This window comes from Astatotilapia calliptera, chromosome 2 (genome assembly GCF_900246225.1).
Source record: "Astatotilapia calliptera chromosome 2, fAstCal1.2, whole genome shotgun sequence".
Lineage (NCBI taxonomy): Eukaryota > Metazoa > Chordata > Actinopteri > Cichliformes > Cichlidae > Astatotilapia > Astatotilapia calliptera.
This window is the reverse complement of record NC_039303.1, coordinates 25,243,235-25,270,927: the sequence shown is the minus strand read 5'-3', so window position 1 is coordinate 25,270,927 and position 27,693 is coordinate 25,243,235. Positions and strand designations below refer to the sequence as shown.

Below are 27,693 nucleotides of genomic sequence, written 5' to 3'. Positions count from 1 at the left end.
AATCTACGGACGTCTGCGGGACATCGGCAAACGAAAGTCAATGGGAGCTTGCACTGAAATTAGCGCTCTCACAGTCAGGGAGTTGAAGATGAGATGGAAACTGTGTACAGACTCTCATGCCTTACGTCTATCCGTTTGTGCTTCAGTTTTGCCCCTGCTGCTATCACATGATAGCCGGCACACTCAGGAAAAGTCCTGGCGAAAAATCTCATGAACTGTGTATAAAAGAATGTGACACGGGAGCTAAAGAGTGTTTTTCCTCAGATGCATTTCAGCCCATATGTTTACTTGACATTAGAGTAGCTCTAACAGTAGCGTGCTCTCTTTATTCAGCTCATCCGATGACCCAGTAGTGTGCGACTGTTGAAATGACCTTGTGTGTCTGCGTTGGATGCAGGAAGGCTGCTGGTGCACAAAAACTCTCTCTCTCTCTCTCCCTCTCCCTCTGGCTAGCTCTTGTTCTGCTATTCTCCGGCTCTCTTAGCCAAGAAAAGGACATCTGAGCTTGTTGACTCCAGCACTTGTGCTGCCATACTCTGCAGCTCCCTCGACGCCCTTGAGTGCATTAGCTCCCCGTCTCTCACACAACCTGGTGCTGTGGTAAGCCACGGCGTCTCCAGGGTTTTGTAGTTTTTAGTGAGTGATTTAGAACGTTGCCCACGCTGCTTAGTAATCTCGACTCCACACTGCTCTTGGTGCTATTATGGAGGGAGCAGTTCATTTAGCAAGTACATTAACTACTTTGAGTGGAGATTAAACTTCCCTGGAGAGGTTCAGACTAATCACTAATCACTATCTTTAAAATGCACCATTTATGATTAGACTTTCACTATGGCTACCATTAGAGTTAATTGTAGTGCATGAGAGTGGTGGACCAGCGGGAGGTGGTGCAGTGAAGAGTGTATGTACTGTACACCTTCAGCACATGTGACTTTTATGACCACACTTGCAACCTGCTAATCCACCGCAGATGTTAACTTTCCATGCATTAAACAGGCTGCTCAATGACGAGAGATAAAATGGATGTTCAGTGGCGAGAGGAAAGTGTAGAAACCAGAAGGGATGCTGAGCTTTTCTGACTAGTCCCATTGCTGGCTGTCACTCTGAGCTGACAAGCCTCCATCAGGGAGAATGACAGACACGCACACGCACAAACACAAATGCATTCAGCTACACTTATGCATGCTGTACCATTGAATCTCTTATCTCCCAATTACAGCAGATTAGAACCAATGTTATTGTCTTTGATCCTAAGTGTGCGGGGGCTCTGGGGAAACAGTGACATTTTCGTCTGATGCTTGCCGTATGTTAGCACGGCTCTGCTGGGACCAATTAAGTTAATATTTAATGTGTGTCCCACTCTTGATCGGCCCAGCCAAGGCTGGCACAGCAGCAGAGGCGACATAATCAGCGTTTGGTAGCGCCCTCGCTGTGCGCTCGCTTGTTCCAGCTAAACCTGTGGGAGAGCATCACTGAGGTTCTGCCATTCCACAACTGCAGTGAAGCAAGCCTCCAACTCGGAGGAGAGATACACCTAACACCTTTATCTAATTAACTGTAAGGGTGTCTTCCAGGACTGGAATATGGTGCAGCTGCTTTTCTATATATATATATATGTTTAGCTGTGATATTCTTCACAATCTGACAGCTTTTGAAAGTCTGTATGTTTTTCTACTGAGCATAATCCAAATTTGAATAGCGGAACATTAATGAAAAATCTGTGTTTATTGATAAGTAAATGTGCTTCCTTTACACCCACATGTCTGTGTTTGTGAGGCCAGTGTTTTTTTGTACAGTTAAAAAAAACATTTAAAAAATGATTTACAAACCACCCACTCCCTGTCAGATTTTTTTTTTTTTTTTTTTTTTACTGAGGTTGAAGCACAGATTTTTTTCCCCCGTATTAACCAGTACATTGTAAAAGAAACCATAATAAATACTGATGCAGTAGTGTTTCTAATAAATATCTGGATTGGATTCATTTGCTTGCTTTGGCAGTACTTGTCAGATTGAGCCACCATTTCAATTCACTCTGACTACTTGACAGATTTAAATGACATTTTATACAGCTAGGCATGATGCTCAGGTAGATTGTACGATAGCACCGTAATGTTGTCACAATTCAAATAATTTGTCCAATAATTTAAACTTAATATTCTCAGTGGCTTTGATTTTAATACTAATTAGCAAGTGATAGCATTAGCATTACCAGTGACCGTTGTTAGCATGCTAATGGTGAAACATTGTGAAACGCAGGCTCATAGAGCATATAGTAAAGGTTTCTTGTTTAATTATTGTTGTAGCAGAAATAGTACAATTTTGTTCTGTGTTCGACTTTTGAAAGAGCTCTTTATATGCTCCCACTGACATGCTTATCGGGTTTTAGCTAACATTGCTAACAAGCGATAAGTATACGTGTGTCCCAATTCCTTCAAAGACCACAAAGGCTGGAGCAGCTGTTAATTGGGACAGTCCTGCCGACAACATGCTGCTTAGGTTGTGTATGTTAGCATGCCAATAGACAGTATAAAAAATGGACCCAGGTGCCTTGATAATCACCCATTAGTTTCTGAAATCCCGTGATGTGATAAGATGGGGTGGGACTGACTGTGAGACTGCTTATTAGTTGATTAACAATAACCAATGATTAAATGCAAAGTGGTGTATCTATGCATAGAATGAAAAATGTAAATGAAGAAGAAAATCTCTTCCCTCTGCAATAAACCTAGACCTACTACAGGGTAAGTAATGGAGGATTCATGGCCACTTGATACTGCCCTAACTGTATGCTTTATCAAATAGGAAAGTTTTAATTTAAGCCTAATCTTAAAAGTAGAGCGAGTATGCCACCTGCGGTTAAACTGACCATCTTCCACATGAAAAACTGGGACCTACCCTATATCTACACAAAAAAGGTCACCACCTGGATTTAAGCAAATAGGCAACAGCCTTCCATTGCACTCAAGGTTTAGCAAGATGACAGTGACAGGATTTATTGGACAGAAATCTTGAGAGGGCTGTTCAGGGAGCATGAGACATCATTTTCACACATGGATTGGCCACCACAGAGTCCAGACCTTAACCCCATTGAGAATCTTTGGCGTGGGCTAGAGAAGACTTTACGCAACAGTCTGACTCTCGCAGCATTAATACAAGATCTTGGCACAAGAGTAATGCATCTCTAGACAGAAATAAATGTTGTAAATAACTCATCAAGTCTAAACATGATCCAGGGAAATATTAGTGGGACTTGTTTCTTCGAGCAGGGCAGTGTATATGATTATAATCTAGTGCAAGGTTCTCATCAGAGATGATTTTGGTGTACTTGTACACTTTCCCTATTAAAAATACTTAGTAGCTAAAATAAATTTGTGATAAACTAAACACGTTGTGTAATATTGCACTGAAATACAAGATGGAGTGAAGAGATTTAAAATAACTTCAGTATCTTATGGTAGGGTAACTTGGCTGGCTCAGTTTAACTCCTGGCATGATGCTTACTTTTTCCCATAACCGCTATCAATTCAGACTGATATTGAGCTTAACAGTTTGCATTGCTTTGTAGTAATTGCCTGTTATAATAGGCCTATGCTGCTAGGCAATTCACATGATGCACTAAGCATCTCTTCTTCTCTTATCTCTTTTCACACTCTGTGTTTATACACCACTTTAATCATTAGTAATTATTAATCTCTGGCTCTCGTCCACAGCGTGTCACCCCTAACTGTTTACAGAAGATGACTTCCCCTTCCATGAGCCTGGTTCTGCTGGAGGTTTATTCCTGTTAAAAGGGAGTTTTTACTTCCCACTTTCACCAAGTGCTTGCTCAAAGGGGGTCATCTGACTATTGGGGTTTTCTCTTAACCTTACAATATAAAGTGCCTTGAGGCAACTGTTGTTGGCACCGTGCAAATATAATTGAAGTAAATAGTTGACAGATCACCAACATAAAAGATCATCTTAAAAAACAAAGCATCATAAATACTTTTTGACTCGGATAAATTTGCTTAGATGTAGCAGCCATTAAAACTGGTGCCAAAAGGAATGGCTGCCTGGCAATAAAAGGGCACGGTTGCCAAGATACAAGGGGTGGCTTATCTTGTGTGTCACGTGTATACAGGTGTTTGTCTAATTAATCATTGTTGTACCTTTATGTGGTTTTTAGATGCTGAGGTAAAAGTGAACTCTCTTTGTACTCCTGGTGTTTTATTTCCAACTGCAGATTTACTCCCTCATCAGTAACACCTTACGAGTCCAATACATTTAGCTTCTCTGTCTCCCTGTTGTAGAAATGTATGTTCCAGGATTTAAATGGGTGTTTAATTGATGTCTTGCTGGTTAAATAGTGGCCCCTGGATTCTTTTTGTACAGTGTTTGACCTCGAGCAATGATTCTTATTTGCGTTAAAAAGGGCTCATAAACTGTTTATGTGCTCCCACTATGACGTTTCCTTGCTAGCTGCTGAGCAGCGAGCCATGTTTGAGCGGAAACTTTTTAGCTTTTCTGTAACAGAGAAGAGAAAAGCAGCATGTACGGAGTGAAATACAAACTGTTTTTTTTTTCTGATCCCTCCATTACAAAAGTTACTGGCAACAAATTCTAGAAGAAAAACAGAAGAGCATAGCCCAGTAATTGCTGGCATTAAGTTAAACAAGACAGTCAGCTTTATCACTGAGCCCAGCTGAGAAATTGTTTCCATATTATATTTCTGTGTTCCTGTGTGCTTTTTTTCTCCCGTCCTGCTCTGTGATTTATTAAGCAGAATGCGCATCTTTTCCCTTGCAAACACAGTCCCCATTTATAACTGAGCAGACAAGTCCCTTCTATTTGTAGTTATTAATCAGAGTTGACTGTAGCGGGCACGGCCACTGGAGCTCAGACCGATAGACTCTCAGTCAGAGAGGAAAAGCCTGTCACATCCTGCTGACAAATACACAGATTTATGGAGCCCACATAGCCAGGCTACTCTCTATAAACAAATGCATTTGCCTGAAAAGAGCAGCTCTGAAAATGGATATTCACTATGAATGCACATTTTTAAACACGATGACACCGTGTCGCCGAGAGTGAGGGGCTGAGGACGAGTTTATGAGGATATTACCGCCCGTGTGCATGTATAGCTCCATGTTTCGGATGACATGTAGCTTGACTAATTAACTGATCAAAGGCTACTCATAATCTCCATTAGAGCTGGTTGTGTTAATCAGTTTGCTACACACAAAGCCGGCACAACACAAGGCCACAAGAAGCAGCTTGGCCTTGCTGTGAGGGGAAAGTCTGCAGCTTCGTGCCAGTCCGGTTCTTAATATATACGCCTCTGCTAATACTTTGATTTGTTTCGTTTGTGTTTCCACCCGGCATCCAAGGCTGGCTGTTCTTTTCTGTCGCAGGAGCGCGTTCGGTGCAGCCACTAACCTCTTTCTGTCATCACCAGCCCGGAGAGATTAGCTGTATGAGTGTCTCTTGTTTCCTGGTGGAGCCCGGCCCCCAGTCCATTACAGTCCCAGCTCTGGTCCATGCCGAAGGGATGGGTGGAGAGTGGGGTGGGGGGACATGAGTGAGCGTATAAAGGGGGTTGAAGTCATAGAAAACTGTGGCCATGATTGCAGTAATCCTGTTATCTCTCTTGCTAAAGCTGGCCACTCTAGTGACCTGGAGACACAAATGTTAAGCTGCCTCTGTCTCTCTCCTCTCCTGCTCCTGCTCTTTTCACTCCTCCCTGCTCTATCTCACTCTCTTTAGCCAGCCTCATTGAATGTCAGGGGGTGGTCTTGGCTTTGCCTGACTCTAAATTCACAGTCTTCACACACACCCCAGGCTATCTCGAATTCCGTCAGAACAAAAGGGGTTTTTCTCCTGCGGTACTTGAACTTCTTGCCCATCTCATGCATCTTAATGTTCCCATAGCTGTACAGGTTCAGGGCGCCTTAGGAGAAAACAGCTCTTATTATATTCCCCTGAATTGGGGGAAACAAAACTGAGCTGGTGCAATCATGATTAATATGTGATTTGATAAACTAATTCCAAACCTTGCATTGTTTTCCTCCCAGAAAGAGTAAATAATACGGTCAAATTTAGCTTCTCATCTATTAGCTCGCTCACACTGTCATTTGTTAACAGGATAATGGGGCGTAAAGAGGGCCATTATTCTCTCAGTCCAGAACATATGCTGAAATCCTGCAGAAAAAAGCCACTCTGCAACACACACAGTCACAGCCACTCGGACGCACACAAACAACATGCGGGCGAGACGGTGTCATTTTGAAAGCGAGGACATGAGCACACTTTAAAGGAGCAAATGCATCATCCCGTGTTGTTCAACCCCCCCCCTCCCCCTCTCCCCCTCAGTGTCCCTGTCAGGTAGCAAGAGAATCATGTCCCAGACCCTGTTTTGATTGTAATCCCAGTGTGCCGGCCTTGAACCTGACGTGCTGCTAGGCGGCTCGAGTTAGTATTCATTCTAGTCGCCACATTTGATAATAGGATAATTGGCATTCTGCACTCGTTCTGCTGCTAGCGGGGCTATAGATCTGTTCTATAGGTCAAAACCTGATCAAAGTCCAACACCCAATTTGCAATGCTAATCGCCGCCCAACAAATAATTGTGCTTAAGAACTGTTTAAATGAACCTCTCTGGAAGCCCACATAATGTGGCTTTTGTATCTGTAAGAGACATAATAGCAGAGGGCTTTTCTGTGGAGAACGCGCTGCCCTCTGTTATTAACTCATTAGACCTCGACGCTTTGATTCAGCGCCATTGTCTGACCTTCCCTCTCTGAGTAAGTGGACTGGGTAACATCACAAGACTCTTGTCTGGCAGAGCATGGAGGAGTATATTCCAGCTAGATGCATACATTCAGATCATTTTAGATTTTTTTTTTTTTTTTTATGGTTTAAAATAAAAAAAAAGGTAAACCGATGCAAATTCGGGAATCAATCTAGATAATCACAAGGGGCATAATAATCATGTTAACAAGAAGATAAGCACAAAGCAAACATGGAAATTAACAATGCGGCGAACAAACAGTGAAATTCAATTGTCGGCCTGAACCAAAAATTGCTCATTCGTCAAAGGGGAGCGCACATGAAATAACGCAGGTAGAGATTCCAAATGGATAATTAACAGCTTTCTTTCCATTATAATTGGAATCAGTCTAGCCTGTTCCTGGGAAAGAGGGCAGAAAATTGAATCAGTGTTGTGCAGATAGAAATTACCACCATTCTCCACCTTAATTGGATGTCTTTGCTGAACTCATACCATGGGCAACCATGCTGGCATGCAGCGTTCAACATATGGCAGCCATCTATACGCACTTCGCCCTCTCGGAGCTGTTGTCTTTGAGGTACGACTCCGAGGAGCGCCCGGGCTGACTGTTTTCCTTCTGCTGCCATCTTGTTTCCCCTCCTCAGACAGATTAAAAGAACATGTCTTATTTTGGAGGTCTTTTCACACCACTAATTTCAGAGGCCTGTTTTCTCTGTTGTAGTATGCTCCTGTGATTGGAGTATGAGGCAGCACATGTGAATGGCAACCAAAGCGCTGGATTTCTGAGGACATGTTCAGCACAAAGCATCCAGCTCAAAGCGAATTGATAAATCAGAGGCAAATGTGCCGGATATTATCATCCCATTCCAGATGGTCATTTGGATGGCAACAAATGGTCCACTGAGCAAGTCCCACAGAGATTAAAATATTAAGCATGCATTTACAAATCTCTACTGGCACAAAAACAAAAATGAAATTAAGGAGATTCGCCATGCGAGAACAATGAGCAGTTGACTAATGGCTCGTTCACTTACTTCATCACAGCCCAGGTAGCCAGTAGGCTGGGAATGGCTGCAGTTCCTGCATGCTAATGCAGATGCAGAAAACACTGGCATATACAAACCGAGGCAGAGGATCAACCTTGCGATGACATTAAAGCACCGTGGAGACGAGTCGGTCCAGTCCTTTGTGGCCGCACGCAGAGACACTATCTTCTTTTCCTCAGATGTACTGTACCCCTGCCTCATGCTCATGCTGTGTGTGTGTGTGTGCGCAAACAGGCCTTTGTGTGTATCTCTCTGTTTGAGTTAAATCTATTCAGTGTCTCCACCATGTCTTTGTGTATTTCTTTGGACGTGCACCCGTGTGTGTGTGTGTGTGTGTGTGCGCTGATACATTTTTATTCCAAAGCGGTACCGTTTTGTGTGCGTGAGTGATGCACCAGACAAAGTGTAAACAGCAAACAGTTATGGATTGTTTTTACACGTTTTCACTTACCTCTGCGAGTGTGTTGGTAAATGTACCTCCCCCTCTCATCCCCGAGCCCTGACACCTTTTCTCGCCTCTTTCTCTTTGATCAGGAGGTGATGCAGATGGAGCGGCAGCTCGGGGGTCGGCTGATTGACGAGCCTCACGTCCTGCTTTTCAAAGACAGTTACCACAACCTGCGCCTGTCCATCCATGACATGCCCCAGGCGCACTGGAGGAGCAAGCTGCTAGCCGGCTACCAGGTGCGTTGGGCTCCCCTTGAGGGGCTGCAGGGGCAGGGAGTCGCTCTGGATCAGTGCGGGAGTAAGGAGATTTAATACAAGTGCCTGGCCGAATCTGTTAAATTTGTTTACCGGCAGTAATAAGGCCGTCAAATGTGTTTGTTTATGAGCTCAATTTAAAATCAATGCCGTTTGTTAGTTTAAATTAGCCATCCAGAAAAGTAAAAAATGAATTGAACGCATGTTAACAAAAGTTAAAAAGTTACTGACTATTCAGAAGCTATTTGGGAGAAACTTTTTTTTATTGTTAATGAGGCTTCGTGGTCTCCTAATGTCTCTGGAAAGTTGTTTTTCATTAGAGTTGGGCCAGACTTGTTAATTAAGCATGTTTTGGTTTGGCTTCAGTTGATCACTTTAAAGATTCACACAAAGGAGTGTTTCTAAGTCTGTTACTGCAGGACTCTGCTGTCCAATAACCTTTTCTGTTCTTGGCACACTTTGGAACTTAGTCATTTGTCAGAGTAGAGGGAACCTTTTTACTTTTTTTTTTTTGGGGGGTGTGTGCACCCCTGTGCCTAGACCGCGAGTGTGCACGTAGTGTATACATGTGCATAGAGGAGCTGAATTGCGTGCACTAACTCAGGGCTGCAAGCTGATTGATTATACTAGCTGTCGCTCTCTCAAAGGGGGCTCGTATGAAATATAGAGCAGTATGTAAATATCTCGAACTTTGCAACCTGAATTTTGGATCGGCTCCACCTTACTGCACTCCCCGCACCTGCGCGTGGCCAGTTACACTGCAGCCCGACGTATGCACACACAAGGGATGTTCCAGGACTAGAAAATGTTCTGGCTGTAACTATGTGAGCATTGAGTACCGGGTCCCCAATGAGAGCATGCAGACTGTGCCAAGCAAGCAAGGCGGCAACAATGCACCCAGAACAGAGGCTTATTCCTCTGGACTGTGCCTGTTCATTTGGAAGTGTTATTCCCCTCTCAGCAGTGCAGTCAAAAAGGCCTTTAGTCTCCCTGGGGCCCATGAAGACTTCTGTGTGTTTCACTCGGCTGCTCTGTTGCCAGTCTGCCTGGGTAACAGTGCCCCCATTTGGTTAGTAGGATGTGCTGCAGGCCACACTTCTTTTCGACTGAGAACCCTGGTAGCCGTTGAACTCTGGTAAAGCGAGGAGTTAGTGTGCACTTTTTTCCCCCCCTCTTTCTCCAGCATTACAACAGTGCTTCTCCTGGGTTATGCAAACAAGTCATGAATATGCAGCAGACGAGAGAGGGGGTAGAAATTGCAGCCTCAAATGCATTCTCCCAAAGACTCCCTGGTATCCGTTTGCTAGACAGAAGCTGAAGCCGATACAGCAGCTATTGAGTATGCTTATGCATTCGCCGCGTGATGTGCTTTAGCTTTAAAGTAGTGGTGTGATATTTCAGCATTTACACTAACGCCACCATTTATATATCTGCCTGAAAGTTAGTACAAAGCTAAAGCAAGTTAATGAAAATAGATGAAAAGGAAAAAAAAAAATGCTTCCATTGCCAGCGTGACAGATTGCGCGTGTAATCTATTAAAATCCAAAGTTTGATTTCTTCTGTTATCAGCAGAGTCGGGCTGGCAGCTCTTAACTCCTATTAAAGATTCTATTTGTCAGTAACAGCGCATTTATTCCCTTTAACTTAATTGAACGTTGTCATTCCGCTGCCTCAGATATACTTAGCCATAATGATGACAGCTTATGTCAGTGTAATTAATGATAATCTCAGTGTATTCTAGGCAGGCGGTCGTGTTGTGGCGCGTTTCAGACATGCAGTTCTGACTGTGCTTCTGCATGTGCTTCTTTTTTTCCTTCTTCTTCTACTGCAGGAGATCCCGTTCTACCACATCTGGAACGGTTCCCAGCGGTACCTGCACTGCACGTTCACTCTGGAGCGGCTCAGCCTCAGCACCTGCGAGCTCACCTGCCAGCTGTGTGTGTGGCAGGTGGAGGGGGAGGGACAGAGCTTTAGCCTGGACTTTAACATTGCCAAGGTAACGTTCGTTCTGCTCACTTAAAAGCTGCGGTTGATTATGCCGCAGCTACTATTTATCATTTTGGGTATTTGTAAAGGAGATGATTTTTCTGCTGAGCTCAGAAAACCTGTGTGGCTTTTTGTCCCCCCTTTCCAGGACACTCGAGCGTTGGACTCTGAGTTTCTGTTAATGGACAGTAACGCCACAGCTCTGGCGGGACCCAGCGCCTTTCAGATCCCGTACCTCATCAGGCAGAAGATCTGCAGCAGCCTGGACGCCCCCTGTCCCAACGGAGCCGACTGGAGAATGCTAGCACAAAGACTTAAACTCGAGAGGTAAAGATCAGCTTTACAATAACGCCTTATCTGATTGCTGATCTGATCGTTGTCAAGGCATGTCGGAGCCGGCGGCTTAGCTTTGAAAGCTCTGAAGAAATTCTGATGAGCCTTATTTATCCAAACCTCTTGGAAGTGAGGTTTCACAGCAGAGTTATGCACAATATGTGAATACAGCTCACTCAAAATAATGATAGTAAAGAGGTGTACTAATACAGATGTTGGCAGAAAAACTGTGAAATTTCAGTAATCAAGCACAATCGGTGTGGAGTGATTCACCTCAGCGGAGTGTTTTTCCTAAAGTTCAGGTAAACAGAGTAATGCTTTAGCAAGCTAATCCTCTTTTGACACAGCTAGTATTATAGGATTAATGCGGACTTGATGGATACAGCTATCATTTCTGCAAGAAAACATGACCCCCTTCTTCATTTCTCCCTCAGAAACAGGTAAGAAGCTTAAAGTCTGCAGCTAAACTTCTACCTGCTACATTCTGCTTAACAGCTGTAATTGGAAATGCAGCGAGCTAGCTGCCCATCAGCGGCAGGGAGGGGAGGGGGGGAGGGGGGGATAAAGTTGGAATAGGTTTGGATCTGTGCCGACCACTTCGTTCTCACAGCTACTGTACTCTATCACCAAAGCACCTGTAACAAGAGCGTAGTCGGGCATTGATCTCTTATCCTCCAATTTAATTTCTACCTGGTAATGAAATCAAATAGGTACACTTAATTTGTCCAATCAACTTTTATTTACCCCAATTAATCACAAATTGAATTGATGCACTACAGGTTTAATTAGCAATGTTTTGCTCAACATAATCAATTCTCATTTAGACCTCAGGAAGGAACAACTGCTCCGTTGTTTGATCTGTCCTTAACAACGTGTTTTCCTCAAAAGGCTGCAGCTCCTTGGCATTCTGTCATGCTGCATTTCTGTGTTTGTTTCTGCGCGTGTAAAGTGTTCAGACCGAGCAGAACGGGACCAATCAATAAAACTTAAAATGCCAAGAACCTTTTATTTGATCTTTCTTTCCCAGGACGGTACGAGCGGCTGCGTCTGAGCCATACAAGATAAGCTCTTGTTTCACGCGGCGAGGTGAATAAGCAGGGTTGACACATTTGTTTCTTTTTTTTTAAACTTTAATAATGACACAGAGGTTCATTCCCAAAAGATTTTTTTTTTTTGACCAACGCTCCTCTTTGTTGCGTTGTCCTGATGCAGAGCCAGAGCCGTTCACGTTCTATAAAATCCAATTGACTTAAAATAGCACGGTGACGATGTGTTCCCGGTGCTTGTGTCCTACCGCTGCACTCACGTGTTTATAACCTCCACATAATGCTTCACCAGACAAACAGAAACACACGAGGAAGTCTGACTCCGTCTGACCTTTCTCAAGGTGAAAAAGGCTCGGTGGCATTTTCCTGTCTCCCCTTTCCCCCCTCACCGAAACACCCACACGGCACGGTGATTCTTTGTGCTTTACATCGTTCTCCTTTTTAATGTCATGTGGGTTCTACATAAGAGTTAAAGCCCCGGACATTTGGAAAAACAGAGAAATGCCATTTAATCAAACAAGCATCTTCGGCTACCGCGGGGATAAGGTCCCACTCAACATCAAATATCCAGCTGACTCGGGCCACTGCTTTGTTGTCATTGATTGGGTTTGATCGTAAAGGTTCTGCTCCCAAAATAGAAAAGGTCACTTCCGACTTAACTGTGAAAGTCTATATAGGATTTACTATATGGGATTTTGGGGCCAATTTCAACATCAAATAAAGAGGGAATGAGGGTTGTGGAGTTAAGCTTCAAATGAGAATTGTTAGAGTCTGTACGTAACGGCAGTTTCGAGAGCTCCGACTGTGTTCTTGTAGCTTTTATCATTTTTTTACTTAGTGCGCCGACACTAGATATCAGGATGTAGCAATATAACCCACAATAAAACCTGACATTGACAGAGTTAGAAGAAGAGGCAGCACAATAAAATACCCGGTGAAAGGTTTTCCTGACACTCTTTAGGTGGAGAGAAAATGAGAGGCTCTGCTTTCTGATGTGTGCGCGTTGCTTGATTTAATTAATTTTCTGTGTTCTCTGCTCTCTCTCACCCCGCAGACACATGAGTTTCTTTGCATCCAAAGCAAGCCCAACCTCTGTGATCCTGGACCTATGGGAGGCGCAACATTTCCACAGCGGCAACATCAACCAGCTGGCCACGGTCATGGCCGACATCGGCAAACAGGAAGCCATGATATTCCTGGTCTCCGATGGCGAGTGCTAACCTAGAAAAGAGGGACAGACTGGTGCCGAGGAAAAGTACACAACGTGATACACTAATACGCATTCTTACACACATAAAAAAACAATAACTGCAGCGGGAATCGAAGAACAGAGCTGTCCCAGCGTTCCTTTTCTTCACTTTAGAAGATAAGAAAGTGTTTATGTAGGATTGAGTCCCTATTTCCCATGAAACACAGTAAAAATCTTTAAATGACAGACCAAATGAGGAACAAGGGGGTAGAGTTTGGGTGTGTGTGTGTTTGGGGAAAACGTATTCACAGACTCAGTAGAGAAAGTACCTTTTATTTCCCATCAAAGACCCAAGTTAAATTAGTCCATACCCTAGTTCTGCTGCAAAGGTAACATCAAATTAACTCTTCTAAACAGGCCGCGTACGGCTTAACAAGGAGCAATATGCAAATGTAACGCTATTAGTAATGGCCAATATTGCAAATTCAGTCGTTAATTTTTGAACTTGGATTCAAAAACCGTGTGTTTTTAAACAGTCAGTTAAAAGGAAGGTGGCAAAAAAGGGTGCAGGTCATTTCAGGTTAAAGAGAACCAGCAACATATGCAATTGGCAGGTTCGTCACATGACATCAACTCAGAAGATTAGCCCACTTTTTTTTTTTTTCTTTACCTTTTTTATTTTATTTTAAAGCAACCTAGTGAGACTGTGTGTGTGTGTGAGTCACATAATCTGTTTAACACACAGACGGCTTGTAGCAGATTCTGGACTTGCTGGTTTAAAAACAGATTGTGTGTCTGAGCCCCCCAAAAACCCATCTCATGTAGTTTGTGTGTGCGTTTGTGTGTGTTGTAGTCCAGCCGGTATCACTATTGTGAATCTAACATCTTGATCCAGTGAGACGCTTTGGAGCTTTTCCTCCTTTTAATATGTGAGGTTTGAGTTCTCTGGATCCCTTTTTTTTTTTTTTTTTTTGAAGTGATTAATATCTTGACTTAAAGTCATATTTTAAAGGAAATTTCTATTTAAAGCCTTCTGATTTTGATCCATAAGGTTTCCACATTTTATATTACCCCAATCGTTCATCGTGGCGTTTCTCTGTTTTAAATTCCACAGCTTAATGAAGAGGCCATAGGGCCGAGAGGCACGCCGACTGCACGTGTGCAAACGCTGAATGTCGTCAAAGCTCATTTCTAAAATGACATTTTCCTCTTGATTACATTGATTTTTGTAGTCTAAAAACATGGCCCGAAGGGTTATTATTCCATATGAATTATGTAGAGCACTTTCCCTCAGAAAAATCTGACAACAAGTTCTTCAAAATCATCACAAGATTACTCATGTTGAAAGGGTAATTGTGCAGCTTTGTTTGTATTATTCATAAAGCAATGTTGGTGGGAATTCTGCATTTGCTGTGTGGCAAACAGTATTTCCACATCAGAGAGAAGCCCATCTCTCAGATAAAATAAAGAGCAGCTTTTTCATAATGTCACCCCCTCTGCTCACAAATAGATGCTTTGAAAGGAATTTTTTTTTGGCTATCTGTATCCAGACAGCAACAATTATCCAATAGATTCATGCAAAAATCCATAAACTGCAGCGGCGCATTTGCATTCTGTCGTATTTCACTAACAGTATTTTTCTTTTTCTCGTAACGAATCTGTCAAACAAACACAAAAATTTCTCGTTTAGCAATTTTCCTTCGGTGAGGTGTGAGCAGTCCCAAACTAGCCATAGGTTCTCTCTATGTCTGCCTCAGGGTTGCATGTGAAGTTGTCTGTTCAAAGCTATAATGAAAACCCCGCCCCTTTTCATTCAAACAGCGAGGACGGCCCAATCCTGCGGGCTCGAATGGTTTTTAACCTTTAAGATGAAATGATTGTCAGATTTTTTGGAATGTACATTAGTTTCCTTGTAGCAGGCAGAAAGTTTGACTTTCTTTTTATACCGTCGCCCATCGCCTTGCTCGTTTAACCCATCTCGTTAAACCACATCTCCCCTCAGAGTCCCGTTACCAGTTTATATAAAGATGCCGTGAAAATGATCAGAAACTCAAAATCTTTTCACGTTGAATCAGATCGCCGTGCATAATTTGTAAATACTTTTCTATACCAGCCGTGTGCTGTCACTTTGCATACTGTATATCAGCAGAATTGTTAACCAAAGTTTTCTGAATATCATTTCGAGGGCCACCGCATCCTCATGCTGTGTCCACGAATCCACTGTTTTCTAGAGTAGTTGTCTCTTTCATTGTCTTTCCTTTTTCCCTCATTTTAAGGCATCTCAATGCAGTTTGTTTACGCAGTACTCTGTGTCACCTTATCACTTTGTAAACAAATGTAAATTATATTTTAATATGAAGCCAAAAAAGACACTTAACTGGCGCAGCATTTGTCAAGTCTAAAACCGTGACGTGTTTGCCTATATACTGTTGTTTGGCGATCTAGCAGACTATTTGCAGTGTTAAGGGTTTCGAGACTGTTTCACAGGAAAGCTTTCTGTCGACGTTTTGTTCGTCCTTAACTCTGCGCACCTGATGATTTCTGTAACTAAGCATTTAAAAATCCAAGGTGGAAACTGTCACTTGTGCTTAACGAGTCACCGCGCGGGCTGCGTGGCTAATTGGAGAGTGAGGGCGTCGGTTAGGCACGTTTAGATGAGCCACGGCAGCTGTACAGTCAGAGCGCATGTGTGTGTTTCTTCATCCCCCTCCGTCATCGTCTTGGATATGTTGCCTAAGCACATTTCAGTAATGTAATTCACCAGCCGCCAGGATGTTGAGCATCTTATCTTCACATCTAGCTCATCCGACAAATCTAACAATTCTGCTATGACTCAGTGTGTGTGCGTGTGTGTGCGATGAATACAGTTTGAGAGAAAACCCAGGCCTGATAATTCTGTGTAAGTATGTGTCAGTAACATACAAGCTTTGTTCAAGGGTTTATACTGTCAGTTCACCCCTGTGTTATGGGGAGAAATGTAACATCTCAGCACTGTACTTTTTGTGTCACTCATTACTATTCAGTGTCAAGGATGTATTTGAGTGTGTGTGTGAGAGAGATTGGGTGTGTGCATACCTCCCCGTCACTCTTACTAAACTGTTTTCTTTTTGAAGTAAGAACAATAGCCTTCTGTACTTGTGAATGGTTTTTTCTCTTTAGTTCCTTGATTCAATGTTCCTTGCCTTTCTGCAAGTCAAAAATGCTGTATTTATTACATGCCACAGCGCTTATGCAATTGTATAATCCTCCTTTATGTTCCTTTGTTTTTAACCTTTTTTTGTGTTCCCTATCGTTAATGTAAATTGTTGTCGAAACTTTTGTGGCGATGGAAAAACTTCTGCTAAGGGAGATTTTCTGTACTTTTTTGGACAATGATATGGATTTGTGGGTAGAATTTTGGAAATTCGTTTCTAAGTGCTTTCAAGTATTTACTTGGCCTTATGTATATATATATCTATCTATGACATTTCAGAAAGGTATGTATAGTAATTCAATCCGAAAATTGTTGTAAATAAATTATATATTGTTAAATCAAGGCCTGGATCTTTTACTTGAAGAGTTGGATCTTTTATGAAATGCGTCTGTTGTTCTTCTTGCCATGGGATTAATTGCAAAGCTTTTTGGCTGATTAACCTGGAGCCTTTCCTGCTACGGTGAAGGGATCCAGTGGTTCTGTGTGGGAAATTTTGCTGTCATAGTTTGGATCATCTTGTCCCCTGAGATGGAAATGTCAATGTCAATCACTACTGAGTCATCATTTTTACCTTATGATGAAACATTTCTGTCCTGATGGTCTCTTCCAGGATGACTGTGCTCCCACTCATAGCACACAAGGGCTCACTGAATAGTATGACTCATTGAGTATGACCTTCGTACATCACCTTTTTATTAAACTTACTCCGGAGCTTGTCATCGGAGGAAAGGGTACGCTGAGGGCAGGTCGCCAGTCTATTGCATAGCTAACACAGATGACTATTCACACCTAAGGTCAAATAAGCTAACAAGCATGGCTTTAGACTGTGGAAGGAAACTGGAGTAGCTGGAGAAAATCCTTATGTTGTGAAATGGTGCTGATTTTACTAGATTTGAGAAATACCCTCCTTATAGCTCATAACACTGAAAGTTCAAACTAAACCAGGAAAAAAGAAAACTCCAAACAAAATAAGTAGAAAACAGAACTATAATGACTCTGTTCAAAAGCCAAGAGTTTCAGAGCAAATAAGTTATTTGCCCTACAAAAATTATTTATTCAGTTTATTTTCAATCTGTATATTTCCCCCTGGTTATCTACACCCCACCAGCAATAATCCTATGTCTTCCAGTTTGAGGAACCACTGGTCTACTGCCTCATCCTGCATTGAAGTTGAGCCAGAAAAGCTGATTAAAATATTCAAACTAAAATGTTTCATAGACTGAACTTGCTCACTTGATCAAAGATACATTTTTGGCACATGTCATAATCAATGCATGGTTCAGACAAAGAAGCAGGTTTTACAGCTTGGCATCCATTTTTAAAACACCTCTGGGCACGTAGCTGGGGATTTACTTTAAAGCTGTATCTAAACTCACTAATTTCTGTGGTGACCAGGATATAAACAAACAGAATCACCAATTGAATCTGATGGAAATATATATATATATATATATATATTGCAAGGGAAATCTTTTTCCCTGACAGATTTTGCTGTAAAATTTCAGGACGCTGTTAGAGGATTCCTCTCTAAATGGTAATGGTCCAAAATGGGGTCTCAAACTCCAGTCCTTGAGCTTCTATTTGTCCCTGTTCCAACACACCTGAGTAAAATCAGTAGGTCATTAGTAAGACTCTAGAACTTGACTGCATGCTGAGGTGGCAGCCCCTAACTCAACTCAAGTAAATTTAAATAAGGGTTTTGAAAAAAAGTACTTCTAAAAGTACATTTTTTGCACCATGTTCATTCACTCATGAGCTGCTGTAACATGAATCAAATGGCTGAAATGGCACCTCAGCATGCAGTTTCATAGTCTTGTGAATGACCTAATTGTATTCAGGTGTGTTGCAACAGGCACACAAGGAAAAGTTTCAGGACACCGGCCCTCGAGGACTGGAGTTTGAGACCACTGGTCTTAGAAAATAAAAAAATAAAGTGTGCAACATTTCATGAACTGTAAAACCTCTGATCATCTCAGGACCCTCATCTTGCATCTCCATCACACATAACCATTGAGCTAAAGTCTGTAACAATTAGCCTAGCTTAAGGTACAAATGGCTAGCTTAGCGCTCTCCAATGGTTAAAGATTAAAAGAAGATAATACGCTTTGGAGTTGCAGATATGCCTCATTATACCAAGGAGTGTTTAAAAACAACAACAAGAAACATTCATTTGTGAGCTTCACCTTTGGCGTCAGTTTTTTGTTTTTTAAACTCTGAACTGCAGGCTAGCTGCTGACCCACTGCTGATGCTAAGCTTTTAAGAGGAGCTTCTCACCCAAACAAAATGTAGCTATTCCAGCAAGAATGATGTTTTAAGCACCTGGCTAACTACCAGTTAAGATAAAATGCCACTTATTTCAGTATCACTTCGTTGATTATATTTATAGGGAGCATACAAAGGCTTCAGCAGGGTTTTGGAAAAAAGAGCAAAGATGGCAATTGACAATTTTAAAAATTGTTACAGATGGGAGTGTTTCCAAGAGAAACAAAATGACCTGGCACATGGAATTACTAAATAATTTTATTTGAAACTTTCAGCTGCAATAAAAACAACACTTACAGGCCACTTTTGAAGCAATATAAATACAGATTCAGTGACTTGAAAGTACTCTAAGGAAGAATATCACAGTGACATGGGGAACACTTAAAGACTTAGTTTGTCTCATTTAAAAAAAAAAAGTCAAATCAAAGGGAAAGTTAAAAATCAATCTCCATCACCCGCGTGTATGACGATTAAAAATGGGTTAATTACTACATCATTCTGAATGACTCTTCAAGCTGGAGTATGCGCTCTGACTTGCCAGAGTCAAAGTAATAAGTAGTTAGTGATTCTGTGGAGGAGATCCAGTCAAGCAGAAATGGACACCTCCTTTTCTGCTTGACTGGCCCCCCATTACATTAAAGGGTGCTGCAGTGAGAGCCGATGAGTGGGCTGGGGTCCTGTATGGGGCCAGAACTTCACTACACTTATTGCAAGAGAATTGCTTGATCATTACTGCAATATGAGAGATTATTAGAGGCTCAATGACTCCTTCAAGTTGGTGACTTGAATTAACAAGGACGAGGAGAACAGAGGCAGGAGATTACTCCGCTAACAACTACAAATCGACGTGACCTGCGGTGACATTTTTTTCATGACCTAAAAACAACTTGGAAGTCAAAAAGTTACCGATGGCGTGACATAATTCCTCGACTCCTTCCAGTTATGCAACACAGCATTTGGCATTAGAGGCAGTGCCATCAGAAGTCTCTTAACAGCAGAGTAAAGTGACGGTACGTGCAGCCAGCATTAAGCCTCGAGAACAAAAAGTCTGCAGCACAGAGAGAAAGGACTTAGTTTAACAAGGTGTGTGGCAAGAAGGGATGTGGTGCGTCTACGGAAGTGTCGGGGGTAAAGAGAAGGGAGAGAGCAGTGCTCCTTCTTCTGAAGATGCGCCTCGCTCTCTCACACTGGAGCAAAAGCATGGCCTTTGCACAGGGGCTTATCCTTCTTCGAGTAGAACGTCTTCCCCTCCAGGTTGATTTGGCAGAGCTTTAAAGATGAAAGGAGACACACAAAGTGAGAGAGACGGATTGGGAAACGAGGGCAGAGTAGATATCAGACTTCAACACTGCTGATGTGAATTTACAGTTTCTAGTGGCCAGAGCAAGCTTTACTTGACTGCATTTGCTTTCAGTTTTCTTCACAGAATGAGAGAGATATAGAGAGTGATAGACTGCAGGTGACAGGCTGAGAGAGAGAGAAAGCTTGAGGTCCAGACATGGAGGCAAATTTTTTTCTCCAGGTACCATTGTACTGGGACAGCTGCGAGATACGGGGGCAAAGAGAGCCCACAAGGAGCTATATCCATCAAAATGACTTACAGCACAGACGAAGCACGTATCGTGCCAGCTGTAGCCCAAGGCCTCCAGAAACCGATCCCCGGCATCAATCTTGAAGTCACAGCCATGGCATTTGGTGCCAAACATCTTCTCATAGTCTGGAGAGGAGGGGGAGGAGGGGTGGCGAGCAGAAGAAATGTAAGATAAGTTAAATTACATTTTTAACTCAAAAGAGCTTTTATCGTTGCCCGCATCAGGCCAAGGAATCGCCCCGGCCTCCGCAATCGCCGTTTGTAAACATCGCTTAACCTTTACGGGATCCGTAGAGACTGAAATCCTTTTCCACATCTTTCATCTTTAAAAGAAGAAGTGGAGGCTGTTTGCCGCTCCGAGATGAGCAATCCTCACTACACGCTACACGCAACCACTTAAGGGACTGAACGGTGTAAAATAAAGACGTATAGAGCTGCTTTGATGCCAAATGCCGGCTCCTCTTCTTATTGGTCATTTGATATCTATACTGTTTGTGTTATTGTGTCCACCCACTGTACATTAGTGCCTTTCCAGAGTGTAGGGGTGGGATTAGGATGAGGTGGAAATTGCTCCAGATACTTGACTGGATTTGCCAGTCTCTTTCATCACAAGGACTCAAGGGGGGGGGGGGTGTCAGGTTATAATGCTGCTTCTCAAGAGTGAGTGGGTGAGAGCTGTACAATCCCTGAAAGATGCTGAGGCAGCAGAATGTTTATCAGAGCTGAAGGCATTATTCAGAATATGAGTACCCAGGTTCTGGCTTCGCCTCTGATAAAGCAGCAATCCACGTCAGATGCCCCGCTAACTCATTTATATCATAATAGAAGAGCACGCACCATTCATAAAACCCAATAGAGGTATGTATGAAGTAAACTGGAACTAAATAGATTACAGCAGATGAAAACATCACACTTTATGATTGACTGCGGCATGTGCCAGGAGACTCTCGATGTAGGTTTCTGCCAAACCCCACAGCAATACTACAATGTTTGACAAAACGTGTCAGAAATAGTTTGATTTTTACAAAGAAAATAATCACAATTATTTCAGATAGACTGGAGAGGATGCACTGTAGAGAGGAAACAATTTTATCACAAAATGCACGCTACACCCGATTCATGCACTGGCTGAATTTAAAGATTTTGTACCCCGACGTCTATGACGTGGGCCGAGCTGTAGCATCCATTTAAAACGTGCTTCGTGGGTGTCAGCCTGCTCTGTCTCATCTGTGGACTTGAGGCCAGTGCAGATTTATAATCGGGCTCGATCCACGTGTGAAGTCGCGGGGCGTCTTACATGAGTCGAGATGTTCTCAGTCGGCGCTGGAACTAATTGATCTGCACACTCGGATTTTCAGCACGCTCAGGCAAATGCTATCTGGCTTGGACTCGAGTTTAGAATTAAACTTTATTAAAGCACAGGTTTCTGTGGGTGCTTCCATCTGCTCAGCAGAACTGACTACTGTCATTGTTGCAGTTATTAGTAGTAGTAGCAACTATTCCTTAGAACGACATAAATGCGACTGCTTTTATTTCCAGCAGAGGATTTTTCACCATGGTGACGCCTTTATGTTTTGTGAAGCCTTCAGTGTTGTATTGTTTGAATGAATGAACAGAGTCCTTGAGAGAAAACACAGTCGAACTACACATTTGGTCATGACTGAGGTCTTTATTATAAGTAAACTATCCTTTTCTCACCAGACACGCGAGTCTGGAACCAAACTGTCCTAAAGAGTGATGAAATCGTAAAAGAAAGGCGGACATTTACCATCTTTTGGAGCACAGTTGAAGCACAGACTGCATGTTATGGTTTTTGGATCAGACTCAAACTCAGGATACTGCACGCTCGTATGGTAGCGACTTGTTAATGGTGAAATAGTGATGCCCTAAAGCTTGCCCTGCTTTATCGTCTATTTTACTCTAAATGGAACCATAATTTACAAAGTGAACACTGAGCTGTATTAAATAAGACTTGAAACTAGCAATTCAGAAGAAAAACTCATTAGGAAAGTGGTTACAGAGCTCATTAATCAAGACAGAAGTACACTCATTTTTTTCCATGCACTTCTACAGAAACTGACTTCTTTGTCAAGCTGAGAGACGTCGCCCCCTGCTGGCCTATAGGGGAAATGGATGTGTAAAATCACACTAGCTTCAATTGGAATTCAGCTTTTTATACTAGGTGTGAGTTCACCCCATATTTTACACAACAGAGGACATCATAGCCATCACTACCAATCAGAATAGTTGTATGTATCCTCCCCTGGCCCTTGGAAGACAATCGACTGTGTCACAGCATTGGTGTTGTTTCATGTAGGATGTGAAGCAGTAGCATCAGTTTGTGAATGTGGCTCCAAAAAAAGCCATTTCGGTCTTTGTTTTTTGTACCTTCTCCAACTCTTACACAATAACCATTTGCATTTAGATTGCTCAGGTATGCAATATAGGAAGTATAGTACGTCTGGACTGCAATGGTTCAGTTACTCACCTCTCTCACAGTAGGGTTCACCCTCCTCCATGTAAAAGGCTTGATTCCTGATAGGATTCTTGCAGGCTGCACACTTGAAACACTGAACATGGTAAGTCATCTTCAGTGCATGCATGATTTCCTGATGGGGGGGGGAAGAAAAAGGTTAACTTTTTTTAAAAACTTTGAAACGGCTGTTTTGATTTTGCTGGATACAACAGAAGCTCGTACCCCTATGATCTTCTTTTTGCACTTGGCACAGTTCGGAGCGTATCGGTTATCGTGGCACTTGGTACAATAGACGGCTCCCCTTTCTTCAAAGAAGCCCCCCTCCTCCAGGACCGCCTTACACTGCGAGCATGTAAACTCTTCCGGGTGCCAAGACCGTCCCAGTGCCACCAGGTACCGTCCCCTGGAGAAAAGAAAAAAAAAAAAAAAAAAAAAAAAAGGACTTAGTAACACATAAATAGGGGTTTTTTTTTTTTAAATATAAATTGGCTAAATAATCCAAAGCTTCAACAGAGGACTGAAAAAAAGATCCAAAGGCACTCAGCAAAAATACACTAGACTGTGTGAAATGTGAGCAAACGCTGAAAACAAATTTTAGGTTTTCCAGAATTTGAATCTTCACTCAAAAATTAATGAATAAAAGCTCTTTGTTTGCAATGGTGACCAGAATATCAACCAGAGTTTCTTTGTTATTCTGAGTGATAACAAGATGTCTCCACACTCTGTGAAATATGCTGACTGGCTTAATTTGCTGCAGACAGGCAGTGTGTCGCGAATATTAAGAGTCTTAAATTGTCATCTCTAACAGGAGCCTCCAAGGAGCAAACACAGAGAGCCTCGCTCGAGTTAAAAAGAATCTGTACCTGTAAGAATTCCTTTACACGTATTTAGTCAATTTGAGAAGTTAATTAAAGATTTTTTGTGGAATAACAAGAAGCCAAGAGTGAATATAAAGAAAATGTGGGCCTCTAAAGACATTGGGGGAATGGCCCTCCCAAATGTGAAGTTGTGTAATTTAGCTTTTGAAATGTCAAGACTGGCCAAGCACTGGACAGGTTCGGACTCTGAGCTGAGCTGGATGAAGATCGAACAGGAACTAGTGAGCCCTTTTACACCCTTGGATGTTCTCTCACAGGGCTCAGCAATTAATGGACAAGACTTTCATAATAACCCAGTGCTTGGGTATTCTAAAGCTGTCTGGGTAGAGGTGCACAAGATGTGTGGAGCATCTCATTTAAGACAACCTTATACCTCGCTATGGAACAACACTGCTGTACAGATTGGGCGAAAAACAGTGTTCTGGAAGGAATGGCTTGTCAAAGGCATACACAGGATAAGTGATCTTTACTCAGGGGCAGTGTTTATGTCATTCGCTGAAATAACCCAAAAATATGGTTTGATAAGAGAAAATAATTTTTGGAAATATTTACAAATAAGGGATTGTATTACCAAAGGAAAATTTACTCAAAGCTCAAATATGGTGGTGGAGTTTTTAGAATTGTCCAGTACAGCACATAGAGCAGCTGTTTTCTATAAACTGTTTAACAATCCAAAAAAAGAGATATGTGAAAACTTGAGGATTATATGGCAGACAGATCTGAGTTGTGCAATTTCTAAAGAAGACTGGTGTAGAATCTTGTCATTCTCTGATAAATATATAAGAGAGGCCAGGGGTAAATTTACTCAGTATAAATTAATACACAGATGGTACTTCACTCCGTCCAAACTTTATAGAATGGGAATCAGTCCCAGTAATATATGCTGGAAATGTAGTTCAGATCCAGGGACATTTATGCATGCTATTTGGGAATGTGGGAAAGTTTATCCCTTTTGGCAAAAAGTATTGGACAAAATAGGAAGGTGGATTGGTTTGATGATACCCTTGTCACCAAGACTGTGCTTATTAGGGGATCGGTCGGTGTTACCTGGGGTTTCAAAATATGACTTTGTGGTTATAAAGGTGGGGGTGATCGCAGCGGCTCGAGTTATTCTCAGTGTATGGAAGGAACCATCTCCTCCAGAATATAATAGGTGGGAAGAAAATATGCTGAAAATGGTGTCGTATGAAAAATTCTTGGCTAGGATTAATGATGATAGGGAGGGTTTTGACAAATCATGGGAATGCGTTTTTGGCTGAGATGGTTGGAATTTATTTGGTCAGGGCAATTATCTTTAGTTAAATTTTATGCTTGCTGCATTGTATGTTTGTGTAGGCACTCAGTAATGGAATAACTTAAGAATTTGATTTTATTGTCCTTTTTTTTGCGGGTATACCGATAGTAAGTATTGAAAATAGACCCAAAATACAAAGGTGAATTAACCATGGGATTGGAAGCTGTCTTTTCTTTTCTTGTTTCTTTTCTGTTGTTTTGTTTATGTTTTCATGTTGTTAAATGTTAAAAACTACGGAGCCCCGCAGGGGACATGGGAGAAAAAAAAATTAGGGAGAAAAAAAAATTAAGACGGACTTTTGCGAGATCTCGCAAAACAAACTCGGGATCTCGCAAAACTCCAACAATGGCGGCAGCTACTTAGTTGTTACTCTTTCTGGGTCACAAAATACACTTTTAAGATATTTTGAGGCGTGAATGTAGTTGTGTAAACGTCAGATACCTGCTCGGTTTACAAGACATCACATATTTGCAAAAGTGCTCCGACGTTTTTGGAGATCTGACACCCACTAGCTCGAAGCTAACGGGAGGTCGAGACCTACTACAGCCGGGAGGAACACCGCTTTCCCGGCACATCGTGCCTCGACCTCCCGGTCGGCTTCGAGCTGGCGGCCACTAGCTCGAAGCTAACGGGCGGTCGAGACCTACTACAGCCGGGAGGAACACCGCTTTCCCGGCACATCGTGCCTCGACCTCCCGGTCGGCTTCGAGCTGGCGGCCTCCGAAGAATGCGGCTAAAACTTTTGCGAGATCTCGCAAAAGTCAGTCTTAATTTTTTTTCTCCCATGTCCCCTGCGGGGCTCCGTAAAAAACAAATAAAGACTTCAATTACAAAAAAAAAAAAAAAAATCAGCCTGTGTGTAGCAGCGGTGCAGCCTCACCTGATGATTTTGTTGCAGGCACCACATATGGGGGTCCTCCCGCTGTCTTCCGGCGCCTGCTGTGCAGCCTGCAGGATGGAACTGCGGCTCTGCATAGGCGTGGGCTGGGCTGGCTTCTGGTGCTGGGTCACGACGGTGCTGACCTTGTCTGGGTGAAAGCGGTCGGCAAAATTGGGGTCCGAGACCCACGGCGGTCGGCAGGAAGGAGCAGAACTCTTTGGTGCGGCGGCGGCACTTGTCGATTCTGCACACCACAAAAAAAATCCCATAACAATCCACCCTTCAAACAGATGTCTGTGGTGACAACTTTGAGTGTCGCGTTGTTGCTGCTGTATTGACACTTAAGACTTAGAATCGATTAGCGCAGCCTCTCCCGGAGGCTGCTGGGGCTCTTTTTAACGCATCAGCAGGAGAAGAAACTCACCATCTGGTTTATTTGCTGCTTGGGCCTTGGCAGGTGAGGGAGTTGGCTCAAGGCTGTGGGGAGAAAATGACTAATTAGAAAAGGTAGACATGCGCGCACACACACACACACACACACACACACACACACCTACTATAGTTACTTCTCAATGGATGCCATGTTTGGATATCTCCTGCCATGGCTAAGCTGTCACCATTATGCTGTGCCACGGATTACCTTGTGTGTGAATGATTCCAAGCATCATTATTAATATTAATTGGGATTAACAGGGTAGCGTGGTGCCCCCACCTGTTGTGATCACACATTCTGATTCAGTGTATTAGATTTAACTGAAAGCAGCACAATAATTGAAATTTCACCAGTATCAAAGAGCAACAGTGAGCAGTTTCTATCATGACTCAAAAATCAATCAAGTCGAACGTGATTTCAGCGTCATCGCCCTGCTGTTCAAGAGCCGCAGCCTCTCATGAAAGCATAAGAAACACCAACATCTCCTCAGGCGGCTGACGTCGCTCAAAGTTAGGCAAAAGTTAGACGACTGGAAACTCAGTCGCTTTCAGATTTGGGTGCGGAAGAGTTTCGCTTAGAGCTTGCATGTGCAGGAGTGTTGAAATAAAGCGTTTTCTACATTTCAAAGATCTGTTACCCGCAGCAAGCGTCACTATATTCAGAAAAAGCTTCAAATCTTGACGGAAGACAGAAAAACAACTTCTGAGCCAAGACAGTGAGCTCTGGAGACTTTTATCTTGAGAAAAAGAACCGGGCGGGGATTGTAAAAGCACCTTAGGCATCTATCGTGTTTACATCATCAACTGTGCCATCTAAAACACACTAATGAAAGGAGATGAAATCCCCTTTCATTAGCGTAAAGAAAATGAAAGATTGTGAAATCAATTACCCTACACCAACCTCATCCCATAGTTGTGCCTTTATCAGGTTAAGTCTGTATATGAAAGAATGTTATTTATGTCGCCAAACATAAATACACGAGGAAAAAAAAACTGTAGCTACAGAGGCAGAAGTTACAGCTAGGAGCAATCTAGCAAGAAAAAAAAAAGCCTAAAAGGCGTCTGCTATTTCTGGAATAATAAAGAACATTAAATCCCTTTGCAATACCAAGAATCTGGCTTATAGGACTAGTGACAGTAAGGAAGCTAAATCTTTCTAAATTAAGGATCGCAAGACCTCCTACCATGAGATTTTTGCAAAGAACCCGCAGAAAGAAAGAAAAATGCGTAAGAGGAAGTCAGAAGGCTGGATGAGCAGAATGTCTGCTGATGGAGTCAAACAAAGGACAGAGGCTGTTTCTGCTCGTGTGTGACTCACAGACCATGGGTCAGCTGCCCTCCACTCCACAGACACACTGACAAGCCTCACATCTGGGACCTCACCTAACAACTGACAAAACAAACTCCTATTCAACACCGCTGCCCCGGCTACATTCCCTTGCCAGGCTGCCCGTAGGTGTTGAAAGGCCGATGGCTCGGCTGTCTCGCAACCATGAGGTTTCTTTCTTCTCTCTGCTGCACCTCACTATGATGAATGTTGCAGGTGCAAATTGCACTACACCTCTATGTCGGCTTCTTCCCACCTGGAGCAGCCTAGATTGCGTTATCCTTGACATTT

The 27,693-nt window shown here is 42.7% G+C and overlaps 2 protein-coding genes across 8 annotated transcripts in view; one reads left to right on the top strand and one right to left on the bottom strand.

The window, feature by feature from the left end:
• unc5a (unc-5 netrin receptor A) overlaps positions 1 to 14,041 on the top strand; it is a 148,278-nt gene extending 134,237 nt beyond the window's left edge. For all 4 annotated transcript variants that reach the window (XM_026190068.1, XM_026190087.1, XM_026190077.1 and 1 more), the window contains 4 exons: positions 8,347 to 8,496; positions 10,346 to 10,510; positions 10,649 to 10,827; positions 12,934 to 14,041. In XM_026190068.1, the coding sequence (XP_026045853.1) occupies positions 8,347 to 8,496; positions 10,346 to 10,510; positions 10,649 to 10,827; positions 12,934 to 13,099 (660 nt within the window). In that variant the 3' untranslated portion in view covers positions 13,100 to 14,041. The remainder of the gene's footprint in view (positions 1 to 8,346; positions 8,497 to 10,345; positions 10,511 to 10,648; positions 10,828 to 12,933) is intronic.
• A 5,334-nt stretch (positions 14,042 to 19,375) lies between these two features.
• Positions 19,376 to 27,693, bottom strand: part of pdlim7 (PDZ and LIM domain 7) — a 32,166-nt gene continuing 23,848 nt past the window's right edge. For all 4 annotated transcript variants that reach the window (XM_026190014.1, XM_026189988.1, XM_026189998.1 and 1 more), the window contains 6 exons: positions 26,068 to 26,120; positions 25,644 to 25,887; positions 22,814 to 22,994; positions 22,604 to 22,724; positions 20,126 to 20,241; positions 19,376 to 19,793 (listed from right to left, as the gene is read on the bottom strand). In XM_026190014.1, coding sequence (XP_026045799.1) covers positions 19,707 to 19,793; positions 20,126 to 20,241; positions 22,604 to 22,724; positions 22,814 to 22,994; positions 25,644 to 25,887; positions 26,068 to 26,120 — 802 coding nt within the window. In that variant the 3' untranslated portion in view covers positions 19,376 to 19,706. The remainder of the gene's footprint in view (positions 19,794 to 20,125; positions 20,242 to 22,603; positions 22,725 to 22,813; positions 22,995 to 25,643; positions 25,888 to 26,067; positions 26,121 to 27,693) is intronic.